At 52.6% G+C, this 23,069-nt stretch overlaps 4 protein-coding genes across 10 annotated transcripts in view; 3 read left to right on the forward strand and 1 right to left on the reverse strand.

Moving 5' to 3' along the window:
* Window positions 1-3,376, forward strand: part of LOC111161449 (WD repeat domain 62) — a 42,323-nt gene extending 38,947 nt beyond the window's left edge. For 5 of the 7 annotated variants that reach the window (XM_022525109.1, XM_022525106.1, XM_022525108.1 and 2 more), the window contains 8 exons: window positions 88-198; window positions 495-629; window positions 906-1,017; window positions 1,132-1,273; window positions 1,355-1,415; window positions 1,602-2,237; window positions 2,772-2,935; window positions 3,031-3,376. In XM_022525109.1, coding sequence (XP_022380817.1) covers window positions 88-198; window positions 495-629; window positions 906-1,017; window positions 1,132-1,273; window positions 1,355-1,415; window positions 1,602-2,237; window positions 2,772-2,935; window positions 3,031-3,291 — 1,622 coding nt within the window. In that variant the 3' untranslated portion in view covers window positions 3,292-3,376. Of the gene's footprint in view, window positions 1-87; window positions 199-494; window positions 658-905; window positions 1,018-1,131; window positions 1,274-1,354; window positions 1,416-1,583; window positions 2,238-2,771; window positions 2,936-3,030 lie in introns of all 7 variants that reach the window. The other 2 variants (XM_022525105.1, XM_022525104.1) reach the window with 2 other exon arrangements.
* A 2,906-nt stretch (window positions 3,377-6,282) lies between these two features.
* Window positions 6,283-7,896, forward strand: LOC111161366 (ovo like zinc finger 3). The gene is made up of 4 exons (XM_022524972.1): window positions 6,283-6,376; window positions 6,451-6,515; window positions 7,253-7,454; window positions 7,688-7,896. The coding sequence occupies exons 1-4, from the start codon at window positions 6,283-6,285 to the stop codon at window positions 7,894-7,896; spliced, it is 570 nt and encodes a 189-aa protein (XP_022380680.1).
* Window positions 7,897-7,949: 53 nt separating this feature from the next.
* On the reverse strand, window positions 7,950-9,195 carry LOC111161572 (RNA polymerase II subunit I). The gene is made up of 6 exons (XM_022525314.1): window positions 9,071-9,195; window positions 8,938-8,992; window positions 8,562-8,635; window positions 8,400-8,474; window positions 8,249-8,300; window positions 7,950-8,051 (listed from the first exon to the last, which is right to left on the reverse strand). The coding sequence occupies exons 1-6, from the start codon at window positions 9,127-9,129 to the stop codon at window positions 7,989-7,991; spliced, it is 378 nt and encodes a 125-aa protein (XP_022381022.1). The 5' UTR covers window positions 9,130-9,195; the 3' UTR covers window positions 7,950-7,988.
* Window positions 9,196-9,715: 520 nt separating this feature from the next.
* On the forward strand, window positions 9,716-19,797 carry LOC111161571 (tubulin folding cofactor B). The gene is made up of 6 exons (XM_022525313.1): window positions 9,716-9,910; window positions 10,463-10,606; window positions 14,612-14,708; window positions 15,352-15,543; window positions 19,293-19,365; window positions 19,526-19,797. Exons 1-6 carry the CDS (start codon window positions 9,797-9,799, stop codon window positions 19,638-19,640), a joined length of 735 nt encoding a protein of 244 aa, XP_022381021.1. The 5' UTR covers window positions 9,716-9,796; the 3' UTR covers window positions 19,641-19,797.
* The last annotated feature ends 3,272 nt before the right edge of the window (window positions 19,798-23,069 follow it).

The following is a 23,069-nucleotide window of genomic DNA, read 5'->3' on the forward strand; positions in this document are numbered from 1 at the left end:
CTGAAGCCCTGGGACCCTGAGCTACCTACCTGACTCCCCCAGTGAGGGTCTGGCTTTCGGCTCCTGACTCCCACTCTGCCCCTCCAGACTCGGGAGAATCCGAGGCCGACTTGGAGTGCAGCTTCACCACCATCCAGTCCCCCCCTCCACAGCCAGCCCTGGACCCTCGGTTTGACATGATGATGCCCCCCACGGCGGGTGAGCAGGGCCCAGATGTGGGAAGATGGTGCATGGGACTCACTAGGGGATGGTGATGCTAGATAATCACTTTCCCCACATCAGCCCCGCACTTAGTGCCCACTAAGCCTCTGTTTCCTTGCCCAGAAGGTGGAGCCATTAGCTTCTCCTCGGTCTAGTGGTAACAGGGTGTGTGATGGGCGAGTCCAGTTTTCTCCATTGTTAAGTGTCTGGCGTCTTTGTCTGGGCGTCTGCTGTGACTCACGGTGTTGACGATTCTCTCCTCGCCCCCTTCGCCTCCCTTTGCCTCTCCCCAGGATGCCCAGGTACCGCAGAAGAGTTATCCCAGCCCGAGGTGCCAGGCATACCCAACGGCTCCCTGCCCCAGACCCCTGAGCAGGAGAAGTTCCTGCGCCACCACTTCGAGACGCTCACCGACGCTCACCCCGAGGGTAGGGCCCTGCCTGGGCAGGCCATCCAGTGCTGGGCACGGTGTGGGTGTTTCGGGTACGGCTTCCTTGCAGGGCTGGCAAGGGTGGTAGGAAGGCTTTACATTTTCTTGTAAGGACTAAGCCACGCAGGCTCCTCTCCCTGCTATGTTTGCTCCCTGGGCGCATGCGTGGTCTGTTGACGGTGTTTCTGGGGATCCACCTGCTGGTCTGCAGGCCTTCCTGGGCCCAGGGCTGGGTGGCTGGAGAGATTCTGAGGGCTCCCTGGTCATCTTCTAGAGCTCTTTCATGGATCCCTGAGAGACTTGGAGGCCTCGGAGACCGAGGACTTCTTCAATCCCCGGCTGAGCATCTCGGCCCAGTTCCTTTCACGCCTCCAGAAGACATCCAGGTAAGAGCCGGTGAACCCTCACTCCACCCCCATCTCTCTCTACCCCCCAGGGTGGGGCTGCATCCCCTCAGGAACCCTCAGGACAGCAATGACTGCCTGGTTTCCTTCCCACAGGTTCACCCACAGCTTCCCTCCCCAGCTGCCCTTGCACCTGGTAAAGTCTCCAGAGGTCAAGTTCACGGAGCTGGGGGGCAGCCAGTCCAGAGCAGAGCCTCTGAGAGCAGGCACTGGCTACACCTCCCCAGGCAGGACCAACGTGAGTACTGGGACCGCCTCCCTCAGGACTTGGGGCTGGGAGCCCGGAGGCTTTGTCCTCGCCTCATGGCTGTGCACGCAGGTCCTCACTGGGAAAAAGGCTGAGGAGCCCCTTGAGACCCTGGAGGCCTGGCGCCCACTGAGTGAGTGCCCCCCCCTCCCGCAGGCAGACAAATGGCCCTGGATGCCCATCAGAACTATGGGGCAGCGGGGATGGGCAGGGTCCCCTCAGACCCCGAAGCCACCTGGGGAGGGCCCCCATCTATTGGCTCTGTGGCTGGGCTGTGAGAGTGAGCTGGCCACTTCCTTTACACCCCCCTGCCTCCCAGGCCGGGCGCCCTGTGCCCTCTCCTCCTCAGCGCTGCCCACTGACGGGAAGCCTTCGACGCCCACAGTGCTACCCACTCCAGGCCTGGCTCAGGGTGTCCACGGCCCCTCCACCCACCCCTACATGGAGGCCACAGCCAGCTCCCGTGCCAAGATGTCACGCAGCATCTCCCTCGACAGTGAGGGCCCTGTCCTGGCTGAGCTGGCCAGGCCCCTCCACAGGCCCTCCTCCATGGGGGACCTGGCGTCCTTGGGCCAGGAGCTCCAGGCCATCCCCACCATGGCAGCACCCAGTTCTAACAGCGAGAGCCGAGAACCTGCCTTGTCATCCTGGGGCAACCACGAGGCCCGGGCCAGCCTGAGGCTGACCCTGTCAAGCATCTGTGACAAGCTCTTGCTGCCCTCTCCCCCTCTGGAATCTGCGGCCACCCAGCCCAGTGTCACCGTCACAACAGCCACCTTCCCAGTCCCCAGCCCTGTGGACGCAAGCTCCCTGAAGCTCCACAATTCCACCTTCCTCCCAAGGCTCCTGGTCCCTGGGCCCCTCAACACCCCTGCCCACCCCAATAGCACCCCACTTCCAGAGGCCAGGCCTGGGGTCCCTGACAGTGTCAACTCCTTCCTGGAGCCCACCTCTCGTAAGTACCACTCTTGGGGCAAGGGACTGTCCCCCAGGCTCTTCCCATGTACAGCTGGCTTAGCTCCAAAGGTGGCCCCTTGACCTGGTCACAGGGGTTGCTCCATTCATTTATTTGTTCATTGGTTCATTTAGATATTTAGTGAGCACTTCGTATGTGTTGGGCTTTGTTCTAGACCCTGGGCCCATGGGGCATGGTTGTCAACAAGACTACGAAGAGTGGACACCTTCAGTGGGGAGATGGCCAGACTAAATGGAAAGCAAAGTGTTAAGAGTATCCCAAAGGCGTATGAGCTAAGGACAGAAATAAGAGAAAGGGTTTAGGGAGTGAGAAGGTGGGGGGCAGTGGTTACAGTTTTAAGCAGGATAATGAGAAAAGGCTTCAAGTAGTAGGGGGCATTTGAGCAGAGAGGGAAGGAAGTGAGCCTTAGGGGACTGAGGGACAGGGGACAGCTGTTGGGATCAGCCCGGCCACCCTAGCCTCTCTTAGATCAGCTAAAAAGTGGAGGTGTCTTTCTCATTCCCTCCCCTCTAGCCCCAGATGCCCTCAGTCTGGTCCAGGGCAGCCCTGGACACTGGGAGGAGCCTGGGGTGCCGGCCAGGGTCCTGCCCCCAGCTCCCCTTGAACTGAGCAGCGTGAGCACTGTCGTGCACAGACTGCAGACTGCCTTCCAAGAAGCCCTGGACCTTTACCACCTGGTGAGTGCAGCCCTGGGGCCAGAGGAGAGGGCTGGGCGGCTCCCCGGGGCTGCTGGGGCTGGGTGGCCCCTGACAAGTTTGGTACTCCCTTGCAGATGGTCTCCAGTGACCCTGGGAGCACTGACCAGCAGCGGCAGGCACGGGCCGAGCTGGCCTCTACCTTTCTTTGGATCCGTAACCAGTTAGAGGCCAGTGACTGGCTGGTTGGGACTGATGTGGCCCAGGCCCAGCACAGCCCAGGTGCCCCCTCCCCAACGACGCTGTGCCCCCTGGCCAGCCCAGATTTGCACGCCCTGCTGGAACACTACTCAGAGCTGCTGGTGCAGGCCGTGCGGAGGAAGGCACGGGGAGACTGAGGGCTGGAAGCCCCCTCTCCACGACAGCCCTGCTGCTTCGGAAGAACTAGGTGTCTTAAGCAAATAAACCGACAGCTTAGAGGAATGGTTCCTGGTGCCTCTCGGGGTGCCTGCACAGAGCCCCCTCATGTGGATGCTGGGGAAGGAGGGTGGACAGCGGTCTTGTGTCGGGCCAGCCTGGGGAACGTGGGTCGATGAACTTTGGAAGGGATGACATTTGTATGCAGCAGGGTTGGCCACCTAATGTTGTACCCTCATCTGCTCTTCCTCTTCCTGTCTCACCTGGGGGACATCAGCCCCAGTGCCTGTCTTGTTCAGGACTCCATCAGTGGGACCAACATTCCCAAGAAATTTGGGAACTGCAATAATGACGATCCCAACACCTGGATCCCATGTCATCCATCCCCACGGAGCTGCTCTGGAGTCAGCTGGGGTCCTTGCCCAGGGATGCCCAGCTATTTTCCCAAGGAGGGGCCAGCCCTTCCTCCCTGCCCCCTTACTGGTGCCCAAGAACCCACTAGAGCCACTGCCATCACCATGTGCCAGACCCTGGCTCCCAGGACACACACTGCCACCCCACTGGTTCGTGGCCCCCAGGCCAAGCCCAGGTTGGATCCTATGAGGTCCAGACTTTTGCCCCCACCTGCAGCAGTGGAAATAGAGGAGAACCCAGCAAGCTCACTGACTGGATAATCGGGCAGCGTGCCCAGACCCTCCAGCAGCTGGGACAAGGAATTCTCTCCCCAGCAGGACTCTATCCAGATTCAACCCATGAGCTCCCAGCTGTGGTACCAGCTTCCCCAGGCAGCAGGCATCTAGCCATGTGGTATGTCTGCCAAGAACTGTGACCACTCTTGTGACCACAAAAGCCCCCACTGTCCCAATTCTCTATAAAAAGGAAGCCGGCAAGGGAGGGCCCTCTGCTGTCTCTGGAAACATTGACACACATCACAACCAATCATGCCATTTGAAAAATCCTGCCGGGTACCTGTCTGTCGTACATGTCAGGGGTAGGGAGAGGAACAAGACAAGCAAAGCATCTGCCCGCATGGTATTAGCCTTCTAGAAAGCAAAACGGGAATTAAAACAGTATCTGTAGGTAAGCTGAGGGAGTTCACTGTGCTGGTTGGATGAGCCAGGGGAAGGTCTTTGTGGGGTGACATTTGAGCTGAGGCCCGACAGAAGGCACAGGTCACGTGGACATCTTGGGAAGGTATCCAAGCAGAACAGCCAGTACAAACACCCCACTCGGGATCAAACATATGGAAGGAATGGAGTGAGGAGAAAGGGTAAGAGAGGAAATGGAAGGAAGAATGGGGTTCAAGGGGCAGGGCCCTTTTGCTTCATGACATTTAAATCCGAGAACTATTCACAACACAATTTTCCCCCCTAAATAAGATGCCTGACTTTGGTATTTGAGGCGACACCCAGTATTGTTTATTTCTCAGAGTCCCTCCCCCTGCCCCACCCTACAGGTGACATATCCCTGGGGAACCGCTCTCTTTGTCCTTGCCTTGCCTGGCCACAGTCACCAAAGATCTCTGCGCCAAGGCTTGGCATCCAGGCCCCTGAACACCCAGAGAACCATCTTGAGCCTTTCCCTTGTGGACTGTACCCCTCCTCCCACCCCGTATCATAATTAAGCCTTCAAAGCTCAAATAGCAAAGGGCTGGCTCATGGGGACCCACGCTGCAGGGACGTGTGTTACTCTTGATTATGTTTCTGCTCTGCTACCCTCTGAGGCTGAGTTCCACCCTCCAGCTCAGGCCCTCGGAGCCGCAACACAGCAGCCATTCCAGCACCTGGCAGCAAGCCCTCACCCAACTGGGAGCAAAGGCTCGAAGAAGGACAGCCGCCAGGGTAGTAAGAAAGCCTTCATAGACACTTCCCTTTTCAGAGCATTTGCAGGCAAGAATGGAGATTGCTTTGATTCTCTTGGACCAACCATCTCTCCTGGCCATATTGCTGTTCCAACAAAATTGGGTTCTGGGTACAAGAGGAGGGTGGGCTGGTAGAGAGGACCCAGTGTGTCTGCCTTGGTTGTTCTGTGCTATCACTGGTATCTCTCCCCTGTGGGCTAAGTTACGTGTTCATTTTTAGTGCTAAGCTAGGCCTGGCCCATTGCTGGAGCTCAAGAAGTCGCTGACTGGATAAGTGAGAGGAAGTAACTGCACAGAGAATGTTCAAAATCCTTAACTACCGGTTAAGAGGTCAGACAATGACCAATCTAGAACACAGATTCACTTGAATGGTGGGGTTCTGGGAGCCTCTGGCAGTGTCAGGTGACCCTCTTTGGCTCCTGGACTGTGGAAGAGTGGGGAAGTGGTGTCCCAGGCAATCACTAGGAGCTGGACTATAAACACACCAGCATTTTAATACCTGCTACACCCAAACAGTGTGGCTAAATGTCAGCTCTGGGCATCTGAAAATCAGAGAGGTAGAGCTTCCTGTTGGAAGATGCATAGCCTATATTCACCCCCTTGTCCTTCACTCCTGCACCCTGCTGTCCTTCCGTCCTCTGGAGCAAGCAATCACAGCCACTCCTCACCCTCGCCTCCTCAGATAGCTGCTGTGATTTGAATAACCAAGCAGGCTGCTGGATGTCCAGCTGGTAACTGATTTGCCTGGCAAACAGACCCTCAGGTCCTTGGCCCTGCTGCTACTGAGAAGACAGCCTCCCTGCACTTCCAGGAGCTGTCCAGGTTCCAGTCTTGCCCTTGCTTAAGGTTCTTGTGGGTCCTATTGATTGGCCACCCGTGGTGTCTGGCGAGTGTCCTCAGGAACCTGGTTTAGGAGAAGGAGGAGGAATGGTGGTCCCATGGCAGAGTAACTGGAGCCAGCTATGTCAGCTCCCTGGGCTGGTCACAAAATTTGCATGGAGAGAATAAGGCTCCGCAGGGCTCCCTCCCTCTAGTCATCCAGGGCTGAGGCGTGACTACTGGTGGAAGAGGCAGTCATCTGCGTGGGGCCATATCACCATTCCTGGAGGTGATGCCCCGTGCCTTCCTGGTCAGAAGTCGGCGTCCACAGCCACCCAACTGGGGCCACCTGCCTGATCAGCTCCGGGGAGATGCCTATGTCCCAGGTGGGCCCCTCACTGGGCCTGGAGGTGAGGGGTAGGTGAGACACAAAGCATCACCGGCTGGCTTCTCTCCTCAGACTGCAGCAGCCAGCGGGGCCCACCAGCAGACCAGTCTTCTGGCCTCGGGGACTCTTGGGTAGCGGTGAGTCTGCAGCTGGACCACAAGACCCTGCTCAGTTTCACCCCCGCCCGTTCTCAGCCTCAACAGAGCCTCATTGCTCCCCTACTTCCTGAGCCCTTGCACATGCCCCTCCAACCTCAGGACCTTTCCACATATTATTCTCTCTGCTGGGAATGCCTTTCCTTTCTTAGTAGAGCACCCCGTAGGCTTCATCCCAGGCCCCATTTCCCTAGGGTGGGCAGTCACAGTTCCTACCCCAAGATCCCTCTGTCTAGTGGGGCAGAACAAGATTCAAGTCAAGTGGATGGTGATCTGCTTTATGTCAAGTCAGAAAAGGTGACAGGAACAGCATGGGAGAAGACAGGGGTTTCTCAGAAGGGATGTTCAGCTGTGCATGCCCTGGAAGAAGGGAAGTACCAGCCCGAATATAAATGCAACTGGGACTATTTCAGTACGTGTTGAAAGCCAGGAAGTGTTCTAGGCAATGGATATTTACCAGGACAAAAATTCCTTCCTTCCTGGAGCTTTTAATCTGGTGGGGGCTACAGGGATAGACAATAAAATTAGAAAAATCCATGCTACGTTGGAAGATATGCCATGGAGAAATAGAAATCAAGGTCAAGGCAATGGGGAAAGGTCAGGGAAGGCCTTTGCACACATGTATAGCAGTCTCTGGCCTTCCCGGACCTCCTGGTTCCCAGTTCCAGGGATTGTATTTGCTCCAACTGGGGAGTCTAACTCCCATGTCCCTCCCACAGCCCATGCAGGACAGTCTGGCCTCCACTCCCAGGGGCCAGGGGACCCTTGGCTGCCCACTCTGCCCCAAGGCCTTCCCCCTGCAGCGCATGCTGACTCGGCACCTCAAGTGCCACAGCCCTGCTCGCCGCCACGTGTGCCGCTGTTGTGGCAAGGGCTTTCATGATGCCTTCGACCTCAAGCGCCACATGAGAACGCACACCGGTAAGGAAGGGCAGGGGCAGGGCAGGGCTGCTGGGCCCCAGCAGGGTCTGGAATTAAATGGGAAAGAGATGCCCGGGCTGTGGAGTTTCCAGTGTTTGTGTTTATGGGATGGACACAGGCAGAGTCTGAACAACTTAGAGCAGGAATGTGGGAATGCTCCTGGAGGGCAAAGTGGAGAGACTTTGGTTTAGAGGCCATTGCCCTGTCTGTCCTCTCCCTTTGTCCTTCTGCAGGGATCCGGCCATTCCGCTGTGGAGCTTGTGGGAAAGCATTTACACAGCGCTGCTCCCTAGAAGCTCATCTTGCCAAGGTGCACGGGCAGCCGGCCAGCTACGCTTACCGGGAGCGCCGGGAGAAGCTGCATGTGTGTGAGGATTGTGGCTTCACCTGCTCCAGGCCCGACGCATACCTGCAGCACCGGGCCCTACATCGTGCTGCTTGACAATGTGCATCCCACACAACCCACGAGAGGCAAATAAACGCAGGAAACACACGCACAGAACGCAGTATTTATTACACTCGGGAGAGGATAGTTCACTCGGTCCAGCGGTGACCACAGTGTGGGGCCGTGCACACATAGTACAAGCGCATGGCGTCCTGGCAGAAAGAGCGCTCGGTTAGGAAGGTACTATGGAACGGTACAACACCGGAACCTCCATCCAGCAGACCCGCACCCCAAGCTAATAGGCAAAGGGGCCTTCCCCACTGGTAAGGGTGCCCCCCAATATTGGTATCCCTGCCCCCAGGGAGGACCAACCCTGGGACCCACAGAAAGCCTTCCTCCAGCCACTCACCTCTGCCCGAGCACTATGTGACTGGAAGAACACCGCCTCCTTGTGGCCACACCTGGAAGGACAGCCAGCCGTTCAGCCAACCATACCCCTCCCTCCCTTCACCCAGTGAGGACGAGCTACTCTCCATCCCCAATACCAACAGCGCGCTCACTTTTGGCACGGGTGGTCCTCGGTCCGCGGCAACGTGGGGTCCTGGGATACGTCAGCGATGATCTGGGTCAGTTCGCTGAGGGAACAGAAGGTGAATAATTATGCCCAGTCCAAGCCTCCCAACCCAACAACCCCGTCCCCAGGCTCTAGTGCCGCCACTCACTCCACTTCGTGCGTGATCTTGTTGACGTAGATGCAGCTGTTGTCGGCTTCCTGCTGGTAATCACAATTCCGGCACTACGAGAGGGCGAGGGTGGCGGGAAGGGGGTCATGGAAAGATCAGGGAAGGGACTGAAGGGGAAGGCTGAAGGGGACTGAAGGGGAATGACTAGAGCATGGAGTCTCGTTGGGATAATGGGGTATATTGAGAATCACTTCGGGGATGGGCAAGAGACTGGGTTCACTCGGGGGATAGGAGGCGAGATCAAAAGGCGTAGGAGGCGTGAAAGGAGTAACGGTCACGTGGAGTAGGTTGGGGTCACACTAGGGACAGATGGCCGTTCTGGGAAGCACCGGAGGCTCCGCAAGCTCGTGCTCACCGCGTAGAGCAGAATGCGGTTCTCCTTGTCCTCCTTGGGATAAAGCATGTTGTTACTGTGGGGAGGGGGAAGTCAGAGGTCAGTCCTGGTGCCATTACTTGCTTCCCCTACACACTCGCAGGCCCAGCCTCACCATTCCTGGCAGAATCGTATACCCACGAAACCCGGCTCGTAGGTCCCGTCTGGTTCCATAGCTACGCACTGCCCGCCAAGCCCGCCTTCCGCACTTGCTCCGCCGCGCGACCGGTCGCGGGAAGGGTCAAGTCTAATGGCTTCGCCAAAGAGGGGCGGAGCTACGCACTGGTAAGGTCTCCCAGGGCTTTGTGCTCGGCTCTCTGCCCTGAGGTTCGATTAATTAACTTGTTTCAATTTTTTTATATCCTGCGGTAATTGTTTACAACTTCTGAGCCTCGCTTTCCCCGTTCGTCGAATAGCATGGTTCGAGAGCCAGGAATATGATGCTTTACGTAATATGCAGGGCGCAGAGCGTAAACAAAGCCATTGCTTCGGGCTGGCTGAAAGCCAGTGCACATGCGCGAGCGAGGGCGCTCTCGCCAGTCCTTCCCCTGGGCTTCAGCCCTCGCCCACCCGGGCCGTTTCCCGGGCGGCTATTGGAAGAACTGTGCACGATGGAAGACCTCTCAGGATTGGCTGGGCCTACCCAAGGATACGGGAGAGCCCTCTTCCGGGCGTGGGAAAGAGACGGCGGCGATTGGCGGACCCTGCTAGCGGGAGAGCATGGATTGGCTAAGTCGGGAGCAGGGGGAGGGGCTGATATCCCAGAAGCGGCGGCGGCGACGGCTGCGGAGCCGGTGTGAGGCGATTGACCGGATTGCGGACCCCGGTACGGCGCGTCGAGATGGAGGTGACGGGCTTGTCGGCGCCCACAGTGACCGTTTTCATCAGCAGCTCTCTCAACACCTTCCGCTCTGAAAAGCGGTACAGTCGCAGCCTCACCATCGCTGAGTTCAAGGTGTGGCCGTGGGGGCGGGGTCCGGAGGGCGGGGCGTAGGGTTTGAGGGGGCGGGGCAAAGAAGAAATGGAGGGGCTTCGCGAACGCCGGGCGGGGCCAGAGATCTACCGAGGTTGAACTGACTAGGGGGACTGGACCCCGGCGGGGTGGGGCCAAAGGGAACCTGAGATTCCAGAAATTGGGGGCGAAGCAAGGGAAAATCAGAGGTTGCATAGGGCGTGGCCAGGGATAACCAGGTGGGTCCTAAATGGTGGGTTTCTTGGAGGAACAGGGATGGGATGATGGTTGTTATAGGGGCGGAGCTTAGGGGCACCTGGTTGGCTCAGCTGGTAGAACTGGAGATTCTTGATCTGGGTTCTTGAATTCGAACGTTGGGCGTTCGGTTTACTTTTTAAAATATAAAATAAATTTGCGTTGGGCGTACGGTTTACTTTTTAAAATATAAAATAAATTTGCAAGTACGTACCTTAAAAAAAAAAAAACGCAAGGAGTGAAGCCTCAGGGCAGAGGATGGGGCCGCTGACAGCCTTCCACCGACTGCTCCCCTCGCAGTGTAAACTAGAGCTGGTGGTGGGCAGTCCTGCTTCTTGCATGGAACTGGAGCTGTATGGACCTGACGACAAGTTCTACAGCAAGCTGGATCAGGAGGACGCGCTGCTGGGCTCCTACCCGGTAGACGACGGCTGCCGCATCCACGTGAGACCTACTTTCCATTCATTTATGTATTGAACAAATACTTGCTGTAGGTTGCTCTGTGTGATAACCAAAATAGGCCCGCCTCTCATGGAGCCCAGCATGGAGAGAGACAGAGCCATCACTGGACAGTGACAGCCAGAGTAGTCCGAACCCGACTGGGAAAAGACCAGGGAACTGGGGGCCCCCAGAGAGGTACCTGACTCCTCCTGGCAGTATCAGAAAGGGCTTCCTGAGGGGCGGGATGCCTGAGCTGAGACCTGGGGATGAGGAAAGGGCAACTTAGAATAAGGGGTGGAAGGGCCATGCCAGGTGGAGGCAACAGAGTACAGAGGCATATTGTGAGGTGGGTCAGGGTGAGTGATGAGACTGGATGCATTGGGAGAAGTTGGAACACAGAGGACCTCTGCGTGCATCAACTCACATCCTCTCTGTGCTCCCCTTACTCCTCAGACAACCCAGCATCCGAGGTGACCTCCATCTCAGGGCCTTTGCAAGTGCTATATACCCTGAGCGTGCATGGTTCTTTTTTATAGGGAGGCTCACTCCTCCCTTCCTCACACCTGGAGGATGTGAAGCCATCCCTGATCTCAATATAAAATTTAAATCTCCTTTCTTTTCCACTTTACTTGGTTTTTGTCCTTAGCTCCTGGCACCCTGGGACATACTGTGCATTCCCCCAGCACCTGGAATAATGCCTAGTCCAGAGAAGGTGCTCAGTGAATCACTGTTGGATACTGAGTTGAATCCATAAGACTTGGAAGATGGTGTGATTAACCCCATTTTGCAAAAGACAAAACTTAGCTTCAGGATGGAATTTACTTTCCTAAGGATGAACTACAGTTAGAATTTTCACCTCAGTCTGCATGACTCTGGAGGTCATTGTGCTCAGAGAACTGGTTCTTTTTTACCTCTTAAGTGTTCATTGAGCATCCATGTTATGCCAGGGGTATAGCTATGAGCCATGTCTGAAGGGGTCTCTGTTTTAGTTCTGTCCATTGTGTGGGTTAGATGTTAGCTAATACTTAGAGGAACAAATATGAAACAGAGACACGAGGGCCATATAGGAAGAGATCACAGAGCTGGGAGAGCCGATACTGGGGGAACGTGACCTATCAGTGAGGTCCTGGAGGAATTCCTGGAAGAGGCGATACCTGAGCAGAGACCTGGAAAATAGGAAGAGTTAACTGAGGAAGGGAAAACAGTACTCCAGGAAAAGGGCACAGCATATGCAAACACTGAGGTGGAAGGGAGCACATGTAAGTACAGGGACTGAAGAGTGGCCTATCCTCTGGCAGAGGGAAGTGAGAGTCAGGGGAGGGCTCTGAACCAGGGGAGTCCAGGTCTGACTCAGGTGTTCACAGGCTCCCTTTGACTGTGTGTGGGGAGCAGACTGCAGAAGACAGGAGGAGCAGGGAGACTGGGGAGGGGGCTGCTTCCATAGTCCAGGTGGTGTGATGGGGCCTGGATCATAGTGGGAGCGGATCAGGGTAGTGCTGGGCCCATAGGACTGAGACTTTGGGCTTACCCAAAGTCTACCTGGGCAGCCTCAGCCTCCAGATGTTGATGGGTCAGGCACGAGTCATGGTATCCTCAAATAGGAGGTTTTCACACATGGATTCAGGTGTAGACAGGCTAACTTCTGAGGTAATTTGAGGAAGGTTTCCTAGAGGTGGAACCTCTGGGGAATTTGTATTTGTTTTAAATTATTTTTCTGTTTATAAATATTATCTGTGTTTGAAGTGCCTCACTGGCTCAGTCGGTAGAATATGTCTCTTGATTTCCGGGTCATGAGTTCAAGCCCCATATTAGGCACAGAGATTATTTAAAAACAGGTTTTTTTAAGTATATATATAAAATATATTATCTGTATTCATTGCTTAAAATAATAGCCACCTCAAATTTATAAGATCCTTAATACAGAAAGTAGAAATTCTTAGTGATCCTGACCAGAGAAAAGGGCCATTTCTTTCTTTTTTTTTTTTTTTTTAATAAATATATAATGTATTATTAGCCCCAGGGGTACACATACCCTCCCCAATGTCCATAACCTCACCACCCTCTCCCTAGGCCCCTCCCCCAGCAACCCTCAGTTTGTTTTGTGAGGTTAAGAGTCTCTCATGGTTTGTCTCCCTCTTTCCTACCCCCCAAACCCTGCATGTTGCATCTCCACTTTCTTGTATCAGGGAGATCATATAGTTGTCCTTCTCCGACTGACTTATTTCGCTAAGCACAATACCCTCTAGTTCCATCCACGTCGTCGCAAATGGCAAGATTTCATTTCTTTTGATGGCTGCATAGTCTTTCATTGTATATGTATAACACATCTTCTTTATCCACTCATCTGTTGATGGACATCTAGGTTCTTTCCATAGTTTGGCTATTGTGGACATTGCTGCTATAAACATTTGGGTGCCACGTGCCCCTTTGGATCACTACGTTTGTATCTTTAGGATAAATACCCAGTAGTGCAATTGCTGGGTCATAGGGTAGCTATTTTCAACTTTTTGAGGAACCTCCATGCTGTTTTCCAGAGTGGCTGCACCAGCCTGCATTCCCACCAACAGTGTAGGAGGGTTCCCCTTTCTCCACATCCTCGCCAGCATCTGTCATTTCTGGACTTGTTAATTTTAGCCATTCTGAGTGGTGTGAGGTGATATCTCATTGTGGTTTTGATTTGTATTTCCCTGATGCCGAGTGATGTGGAGCACTTTTTCATGTGTCTGTTGGCCATCTGGATGTTTTCTTTGCAGAAATGTCTGTTCATGTCTTCTGCCCATTTCTTGATTGGATTATTTGTTCTTTGGGTGTTGAGTTTGCTAAGCTCTTTATGGATTTTGGATACTAGCCAAAAGGGCCATTTCTATCGCTGTGTTAGCCCAGTGGCTCAGGCCTAACACCTTACAGTCTCTGCTCGCCCCTCTCTTTCCCTCACACCTGTATCCAGTCTGTCAGCAAACCCTGTGGACTCCACCTCCAGAATCTATCCGCAGTCTGCACTCTCCTCCCCCACTGCGCCTGCCCTGGCCCAGCCTCCATCCTCTCACTTCTGGACCGAACAGCAGCCCTTCCCGGGGGGCCCCTGCAGTCTACTCCCCACCTGCAGCCAGAAGGCACCAGCGAGGCCCTGAGTCAGGGTCAGGCCTCTCCCAGCTCAGCCTCCCTGGCTGCATCTCAGTCTGGTAAAAGCCAAAGTCTGCAGTGATCTGTTGTGTCTCCCACCTTCCCCTGGCTCTCCACTCCAGCCACAGTGGCATCCCTGCTGTTCCTGAAAGAGGGCTAAGGACATTTCTGCACCCAAGACTGGGTGCCTTTTGTTCCTTCTCAGCCTTTAGGCCTTGGCTCAGACACCCCCTCCTTTCAGAAACCTTCTCTGACCACCCTCTCATGCTCCTAAGCCTCATTGTTTATCTACATAGAACCTTGTCATCATCAGTGTTGAATAGATGCCTGTGTTTGTTGAGGGTCGGGCTCCCAGCAGAAGGAGAACTCCTTGTGTCCCCAGCACCCAGCACAGAGCCCAACTGGGGGCCAAGAGCGTAGCAACAATGAGTGAATGAATACTGGAGGTGGGACAGGAAGAGATACTTCTGGTGTGGAGGTTGGGGCCTGCTTAGGCGGGTCCCAGAGGTCCAGAAAGGGCAGATGGGCTGCCCAGAAGTCTCGTGAGCAAGACCTGAGCTCGGCTCTTTAGTTCCAGTGACTTGGGAACCATCAGTGGGGATGGTGGCAGCATGGGGGGATTGTCTTGGAAAGATCCAGCCTCTGAGGGCATGGATGGGGTTGAAGAAGGGGAGATGGCCAGTGTGGCCACCTGTTCTTATCCCTTTTGCTAGGCTCAGGAGAGGAGAGAAGGCCTGGGTAAAGGTGAGGCTAGAGGACTGTGGTCTTTCCCAGATGGAGAGACTTAAATTCAGGGAATGCTGCAACGTGCAGCCCCCTGCCCCAGCATCCCAAGCCTCCCAGGCCAGGCCCTACTCCCCACTGACCTCCCTCCCCTCAATACAGGTCATTGACCACAGTGGTGCCCGCCTTGGGGAGTACGAGGATGTGTCCAAGGTGGAAAAATACCAGATCTCACGAGAAGCCTATGACCAGAGGCAAGGTACAGGCACAGAAGGATGGATGGGGTCTTCTGGGGGCCAGAAGGGGTCTGTGTGGGTGGACAGAGGTCGGGGGCAGACAGGGACACTGTGAGGAGGTCGGTGGTATGGGCAGTGGGGACAGACGGACATGGCAAGTAGAGGGTGTGGGATGCAGTTGGTGTGTGGACAGATAGGACTCGGAGGGGTACAGGGGGTGGGTGTGAATGAGGGCTGGGAGGTGTGAGGGAGTGTTGGCCAGCAGATGGGGGCATGAGAGGGAAGTTTGGGGTAGAAGGGTCCCACGGGGGGGCATAGTTAGTGTCCCATGGGGGCATGAGCAAAACGGATCAGAATGTATAGTGGGTAAGACGAGGAGAGGCCGGATGGAGGGACTATGATGCTGAAGGGACACGGGAAGATGGGTAATGGGAAGACCGGAGGCAGGCACCTTCCTTTTAGTTTCTGGATTGTGGGGCAGCCCCAGGGGTCTGGGGGAGAAGCCGGGGCTATAGTGGGAGACTCGGGGCTTGGGCAGCAGCCCTCTGACACCCAGAAGATTTTCTCTCTGAATGTTGGCCCTGTGTGGCTGGAAGGTGATCCTGTTAGGCCAGAGGCCACACTGGGAAAACCATGTCTAAGCCTTGTCCCCCACCCCGCCCTCAGACTCAGTCCGCTCCTTCCTGAAGCGCAGCAAGCTAGGCCGGTACAACGAAGAGGAGCGGGCACAGCAAGAGGCCGAGGCTACTCAGCGCCTAAATGAGGAGAAGACCCAGGCCAGCGCCATCCCCGTGGGCAGCCGCTGTGAGGTGCGGGCACCTGGGCAGCCCCCTCGCCGGGGGACCGTCATGTATGTAGGTACGTGCCCCACGGAGGCCTTCTGCTCCGCCCTGAGATGGGCCATGCTGGTGACCCAGCCCTCAGGGGGATCCCAGTCCAGCAGGGGAGACAGACCCAGCGAAAACAGTGACAGCACGGAGTGTTCATGGCAGGGCAGCGGGATGCAGAGGCAGGATAGTGTGCGCTGTGATGGAGGAGGCCAGAGGGGTCGGTTCTGAGGTGAAGGCCCAGGGTGCACTGTCAGAGCTGAGATGGGGAAGGCAGGGGCCCGAGGTGATGAGGGTGGGGAAGAGGGAAGCTTGGTGGGGCTATGTGAGCGGAGAGGCAGCACCACATCCGCCCTGGAGAGTGATCCCAGAGGCTTCCTTGGGGGAGGAAAGCGTGAAGGAAAGGGTGCTCCAGCCAGAAGGCATGGGGAGTGCAAAGGCCCGGAGCAAGAACAGGTTGGGCCTGTCTGAGGCAGGAAAGAAAGTCAGCTCTTGGGGAGGAAATGAGGGGAGAGGGAAGAGGTGAGGTCAGGGCATGAGTGAGGCCGGACCATGCAGGGCCTAGAAGACAGTGGAGAGTAGTTAAGAGTTTTTTTAAATTTTTTTGGTAAAGATTTCCTTTTTTTTTTCTTTTTTTTTTTTTTTTTAAGACTTTATTTATTTATTTGACAGACGGAGATCACAAGTAGGCAGAGAAGCAGGCAGAGAGAGGTGGGGGTCAGGGAACCAGGCTCCCTGCTGAGCAGAGAGCCCGATGCGGGGCTCCATCCCAGGACCCTGGGATCCTGACCTGAGCCGAAGGCAGAGGCTTTAACCCACTGAGCCACTCAGGTGCCTCGGTAAAGATTTTATTTACTAGAGAGCACGAGCAAGCATGAGCAGTGGAGAGGGGCAGAGGGAGAAGCAAACTTCCTGCTGAATAGGGAATCAGACCTGGGGCTTGATCCCAGGACTCTGGGATCAGGACCTGAGCTGAAGGCAGCCCCTTAACCAACTGAGCCACCCAGGCACCCTGGGTTTGTTTTTTTTTTTTTTAATAATAGCTTTATTGAGATAAAATTCATATACCATAAAACTTACAGTTCCTTGGTTTTAAGTACGTTCACAGAATTGTGCAGCCATCACCACAATCAATTTTAGAACATTTTCATCTCCGCAGAAAGAAACTCCATAAGCATTAGCAGCCACTCCGCATTTCTGCAATCTCAACTGTCCCAGTCCTGGGCAGCCACTAGTCAATATCGTCTCTGTAGATCTGCCTGTTCTGGACATTTTATATAAATGGAGTCCTGTAAGACATGGTCTTTCATGACTGGTTTCTTTTTTTTTTTTTTTCTTTTCTTGAGTTCTCAAGGTTCATACATGTCAGTGCTTTGTTTCTCTTTATAGCCAACCCATGCCAGGTTGATTGAATATACCACATTTTACATATTCGTTCCTCAGTTGATGGATGTGTGGGTCCTTCCAACGTCTTGTCTATGACGAATAATACTGGTGTAGACATTCTTGTATAAGCTTTTGCATGGACACGGATTTTCATTGGCACTGCTGGGTCACATGGTCACTCTGTGTAACCCTCTGTGGAGCTGCACCATGTCATCGTCACACCAGCCACGTATGAGGGCCCTGGCTTCTGCACACCCTCGCCAACACGCTTATTGTCTGTCTTTTTTTTTTTTTTTAAGATTTTATTTATTTATTTGACAGAGAGATCACAAGCAGGCAGAGAGGCAGGCAGAGAGAGAGGAGGAAGCAGGCTCCCTGCTGAGCAGAGAGCCCGATGCGGGGCTCGATCCCAGGACTCTGAGAGCATGACCTGAGCATGAGATCATGACGAAGGCAGCGGCTTAACCCACTAAGCCACCCAGGCGCCCCAATTGTCTTTTTAATAATAGCCATTTTAGGGGCGCCTGGGTGGCTCACTTGGTTAAGCAACTGCCTTGGGCTCAGGTTATGATCCCAGGGTCCTGGGATCAAGCCCCGCATCGGGCTCCCTGCTCCGCGAGACACCTGCTTCTCCCTCTCCCACTCCCCTGCTTGTGTTCCCTCTCTCGCCGTGTTGTTTCTGTCAAATAAACAAAGAAAATCTTAAAAAATAATAATAATAAAATAATAGCCATTTTAGTGGGTACGACCTGGGACAGCAGGTGAGTTTGATTTGTATTCCTTTGATGGCTAATGAGATCGACCATCCTTGTGGGAGCCATTCGTATGTCTTACTTAGAGACCCTTCTATTTAGATCTTTCTCCCATTTTTTTAACTAGGTCATTTAGTTTTTGTTGTTGAGTTGTGTATTAGTTTCGGGGGCCGCCATAACCGAGGAACCACACACTGGATGGCTTAAGTGACAAAAATGTGTTTCTCTCAGTTCTGGAGGCTGGCAGTCCCAAGATCAAGGCCTTGGTAGGTTTGGTTTCTTCTGAGACCTTGGCTTGAGATGCTGCCTTCTTGCGGGGGGTAGGGGGGTCGGGGGGGTTGCCTCACGTGGTCTTCCCTCTGTGTGCGGGCACATCCCCGGGGTTTCTTTGTGTGTCCAAATTTCCTCCTCTTATAAAGACACCAATCGGATCAGATTATATCCACCAATGGCTTCATTTTAACCTAATCACCTTTTTGAAGACCCTGTCTCCAAATACAGTCACATTCCAAGGTACTGAGGGTTAGGAGATCACCATGTGAATTTTAGCAGATGCAGTGCAGCCCATAAGTTGTAAGAATTCTTTATATATTCTAGATACAATTCCCTTATCTAATACATGATTTACAAATATTTTCTCCCATTTTTTTCCTCCCACTCTGTAGGGTGGTTATCTTTTTTTTTAATTTTTTATTTTTTATTAACATATAATGTATTATTAGCCCCGGGGTACATGTCTGTGAATCACCAGGTTTACACACTTGGGTGTTTGTCTTTTTCTTTCTTGATATTGTCCTTTGAAGCAGAACATTTTACAATTTTTATGAAATCCAATTTATTATTTTCTTTGTTGCCTACGCTTTGGGTATTATATCTAAGAACCCAGTGCCTAATATAAGTGTTTACTCCTGTATTTTCTTCTAGGAGTTTTACAGCATTATGTTTTGTATATGAGTCTTAGGCGTATTTTGAGTTAGTTTGTGTGTGTGACATGAGTTAGGAGTCTAACTTTCTTCTCTTGAGTGTGGATATCTAGTTGTCACAGAACTATCTGTTGAAAAGACTATTCTTTTTTTTTTTTTAGATTTTTTTTTCTTTATTTATTTGACAGAGAGATCACAAGTAGGCAAAGAGGCAGGCAGATGGGGGGGTGGGAAGCAGGCTCCCCGCTGAGGAGAGATTTCCCCATGCGGGGCTCGATCCCAGGACCCTGAAATATGACCTGAGCCAAAGGCAGATGCTTAACCCACTGAGCCATCCAGTTGCCCTGAAAAGACTATTCTTAACTCATTGAATAGTCTCAGCACCCTTGTCAAGAAATCATTTGGTCATAAGCAGTGTGGATTTTATGCTGAATGGGATGGGTAGCCTTTGAGGAATTTGGGGCAAGGTATCGGTGCTACCTACTTTAAATTTTTACAAAGACTCCTCTGACTGGGGTGTTGAGTAAATAGGGGATCCAGGTTAGCAACAGTGAGACCAGTAAAGGGGGCTACCATATTCATCTGGGCAGGAGATGGAGGTGGCCCTGGGTGGTAGCAAGGAGAGGTTTTTGCCAGGATAGGCTTTAAACTCAGTGGGTGGGAATGAATTTGGGCTGAGCTGTATCCAGGGGTTTCACTGGGCTTTCCTCTTTGGGCAGGACTCACAGATTTCAAGCCTGGCTATTGGATTGGTGTCCGCTATGATGAGCCACTAGGGAAAAATGATGGCAGGTAATAAGCAATCCCATTCGGGCACTTGTGTGTGTGTCTGTGCCTGTGTCTCTGTGTGCATATGTGTGCTTATACATATAAGGGCATGTGGGTGAGCGTCTGGTGTGGGAGCCATGTTGGGGCCCTTTCTGACCACTGCCTCCCCCATCATGCCCTGCAGTGTGAATGGGAAACGCTACTTCGAATGCCAAGCCAAGTACGGCGCCTTCGTCAAGCCATCGGTTGTGATAGTGGGGGACTTTCCCGAAGAAGACTACGGGTTGGATGAGATGTGACACCCAAGGAAAGGCATCCCCCTGCTCCAACTAACTCACCTACTCATTGCCTCTCCCTGTGTGTGCCCATGGCCCTCCTCCCTGAGCCCATTTTTATTTTATTCACCTTGCCATTGACTTTTGAGACTCATGCATTAAATTTGCTGGAAACCTGGGAGGTGTTGGAGGACTTGATGATTATAGGAAGGGTGGGGGGTGGCTGGGTAGGTGAGGATGAAATAGGAGGCTGGGTAAAGAAGAGGTTGGGCAGGGTGAGGCTTTATTGCTTAGCCGATAGCTGGGGCCCATGAGACTGCTCTTTGTCTTTTGTTAGTTACTGTAATGTTTTACTGCTATAACAAAAGGGACCAAAAAAAAAAAAATAGTGGCTTAAACAGGGTGGTTTATTTCTTACGTAAAGTCTCATGTAATTACCGAGAGCTGGTATGGTGATCCCTCTGTGTCAGAGGTCAGTCTCCATACATATATCTTGCTGCTCTCCCTTCTCCTTCTCATGATTTCCACATCATCAGCTCCAGGCACCAAGGAGAGGGGAAGGATACCTCTTGCCTTTAAGGAATATGTGCAACTCAAAACTTGTTTCTATTTCATTGGCCAGAATTTTGTCTCATGGCCACCTGTAGTTGCAAAGTAGACTGGGAAATGTAGTTTTTATTCTGGGCAGCCATGTTCCTAGCCAAATATCAGAAGTTCCTATACCATAGAAGCTGGTCAGAGAAAGGAGAGTGGGGGGTCAATGAGCGGTTCCATGACAGTTCCTGTGGGTGGGAGACCTTACCTGGCTCACTTAATAATACTTTTAAAAAGAAAGAAATCAAGGGGCACCTGGGTGGCTCAGTGGGTTAAGCCTCTGCCTTCGGCTCAGGTCATGATCTCAGGGTCCTGGGATCGAGCCCCACATCGGGCTCTCTGCTCAGCAGTGAAGCCTGCTTCCTCCTCTCTCTGCCTGCCTCTCTGCCTACTTGTGATCTCTCCCTCTCTCTCTGTCAAATAAATAAATAAAATCTTTAAAAAAAAAAAAAAAGAAAGAAAGAAATCAAAAGACTAGAAGGAGCTTGAAGCCCCTCATAGCATTGTTGAGCTGGGCAAAGTACCTTGTGCCTTCCGGTATGTGACTTCTTCCCATGCGGTCCTTGCATTCTAGGGAACTTTGGTCACAGTGTGCATGAGTCTGCATGTGCTGAATCCCCTCTTTAGCTCCTTGAAGTTTTTTTCTGGGGTGACACAGATTCTCTGTCACACATGGAACACTGAGATTCACATCAGACACCCACCAGGGATAGATACAAACCTGTACATACACACGCATTATTGAAATCGTCGAGGTACAAAAACAAACCAAAAAACCCCTGGTCACTTTAGAAAAAGATCCCAAGGCTTAGGCTCCTTCCTTGTCAGGGAGTTGTCAGAGCAAGGAGCCTTAGAGGGGATGTCCCCCAACTTCTCAACCAGCACCTACTAATTTAAGTTCACCCAGAGTCCATGAACCCTGATTTCATAAGTCTTCATGTCCTTGCAGATGGAAGACAGTAAATATCCAACACTCCACAGTGTTTGAGCCTCTCAGTGTATGTCAGGCCTCCTACTGGGGATATGTTCATGAAATGGACACAGTCCTTGCTTGGGATATAAAGGCAGACAAACATTGTCTCTCTCTCTCTCCCTCTTTCTTTTTTTCTTTACTGTGATAATAATGAATAAGGTGGCCGGCAGTGGGGGAAGGAGAACAAATCACTAAATCTGCCAGTGCTGCTGGTATGACAGAAGGAATGGGGATAGAGATGTGAATAGGAATCACCTGAACAAAAAGGGACAGGTCTTTGTAGGCCCAAAATAATCCCTTTGGTGTTTCATGCCCGTCAGAAACTCGATCTCTGTGCTAAACACAAACTTGGGCTGAAGGCGACCTTTGTCTTGCTGCTGAGCTAAATCAGTAACTGAACGTGCTTAATGGCTTGCTGGCGTTGATTCATGTACCAATTACAAACTTGAGACTATTCAGTAGGTTAACAGAGGCGGTATAACCTTACTGAGGAAAAGCACAAACTCTGAAACCAGGCAGCCTGAGTTCAAATCCCAGCTCTGTCGTGCAGACCCTGGGGGACTGAACAAGTATTCCTTCTCTCTGGGTTTCAGCTTCATTCCTATAAACCGGGGGCGATGACAGCACTTCCCCCGAACGACTGTTGTGAGCATTAAATGAGCTAATCCATAGCGTTATATCAGCTCCACGCGCCTTACTCAGCGAAGACTAGCGGTAGGTGTAAGAACGACTACATACGGCCAACATTAGTGATGCTGGCTTTATTTAATTCTCACAGCGGAACCTGCCCCTAATTTTTTCACCTTAATTTCTTAACTCACCCCACCTTTGCACATCTGGGGTCAGCCCCCCACCCGGAGGAGACTCCCAGAGTTTTCCAGGTCGACGTTAGTTTCCCAAGTCCCAGCAACCTCAGGCGTCCCAGACGCGTGCAATAACCACCAGCTGCCACGTGGGGGCAACAACGCACTGCTCCGCGAACCCCGCGCAGTGCGTAGTGAAGCGCGGAGTCTCGCCAGCGTTGGGCGGTGGCTCCAGCTCGGCACGCGAACTGCATTTCCCAGAAAACCATGAGACAACATCAGCCTCATTATCCTCAACGGAAGGTCGCGCGGAATTGTGGGATGAAGGGATTTGGGCTCCTCCCTGGAGGGCGGTGTTGCGCAAGCGTGGGCCGCTGCCAGGCCGTCAGAGTTTAATCAGAGGGTGGTAACCGACTTCCTGGCGGGGGTGGAGGGCCGAGCTGACCTTCTGGTCTCTTGAAGAACCCAGACGAGGACACTCTGTGGCCTGGAGCTGGCTGGGCCGCCTTCCCTCCTTTGCGCTTTCCTGCATCTCGACTGGTCATTGACGCTCTAGGTTTGTTGTCGGCAATCAAGCTGGGTGAAGGCGCTTACATCTTAAATGAAAAAATCCCCTTTTTCCTCTCTTCTTTTTTCTAAACAAGTAAATCTTTTTTTTTCCTAATATATTAAGAGAATTTTAAATTAGAATAGCTAAGGCTTTCCCAAGTACCCATTACCCAGCTTCTCTAGTTGTCTAACATATGGCCAGTCGTGTTTTATTTTATTTATTTATTTATTTATTATTCTCTTCTCCCATTATTTTAAAGCAAATCTCAGGCAATATATCATCTCATTTGGAAATGTTTCTGTCAACGTTTCGTATCTCTAAAGATAGGAATCTCAATCATATCTTTTAAAAATGCAATAATTCTTTTTTTAAATAATTCTTTAATATCTAATATAGATCAGTATTAAGAAGTCCCCGGCTGTTAAGATTTTATTTATTTATTTATTAAAGATTTTATTTTATTTATCTGACAGAGACAGACAGCGAGAGAGGGAACACAAGCGGGGGGAGTGGGAGAGGGAGAAGCAGGCTTC

This window comes from Enhydra lutris, unplaced genomic scaffold, assembly GCF_002288905.1.
Source record: "Enhydra lutris kenyoni isolate GAN:26980312 unplaced genomic scaffold, ASM228890v2 scaffoldscaffold85, whole genome shotgun sequence".
NCBI lineage: Eukaryota > Metazoa > Chordata > Mammalia > Carnivora > Mustelidae > Enhydra > Enhydra lutris.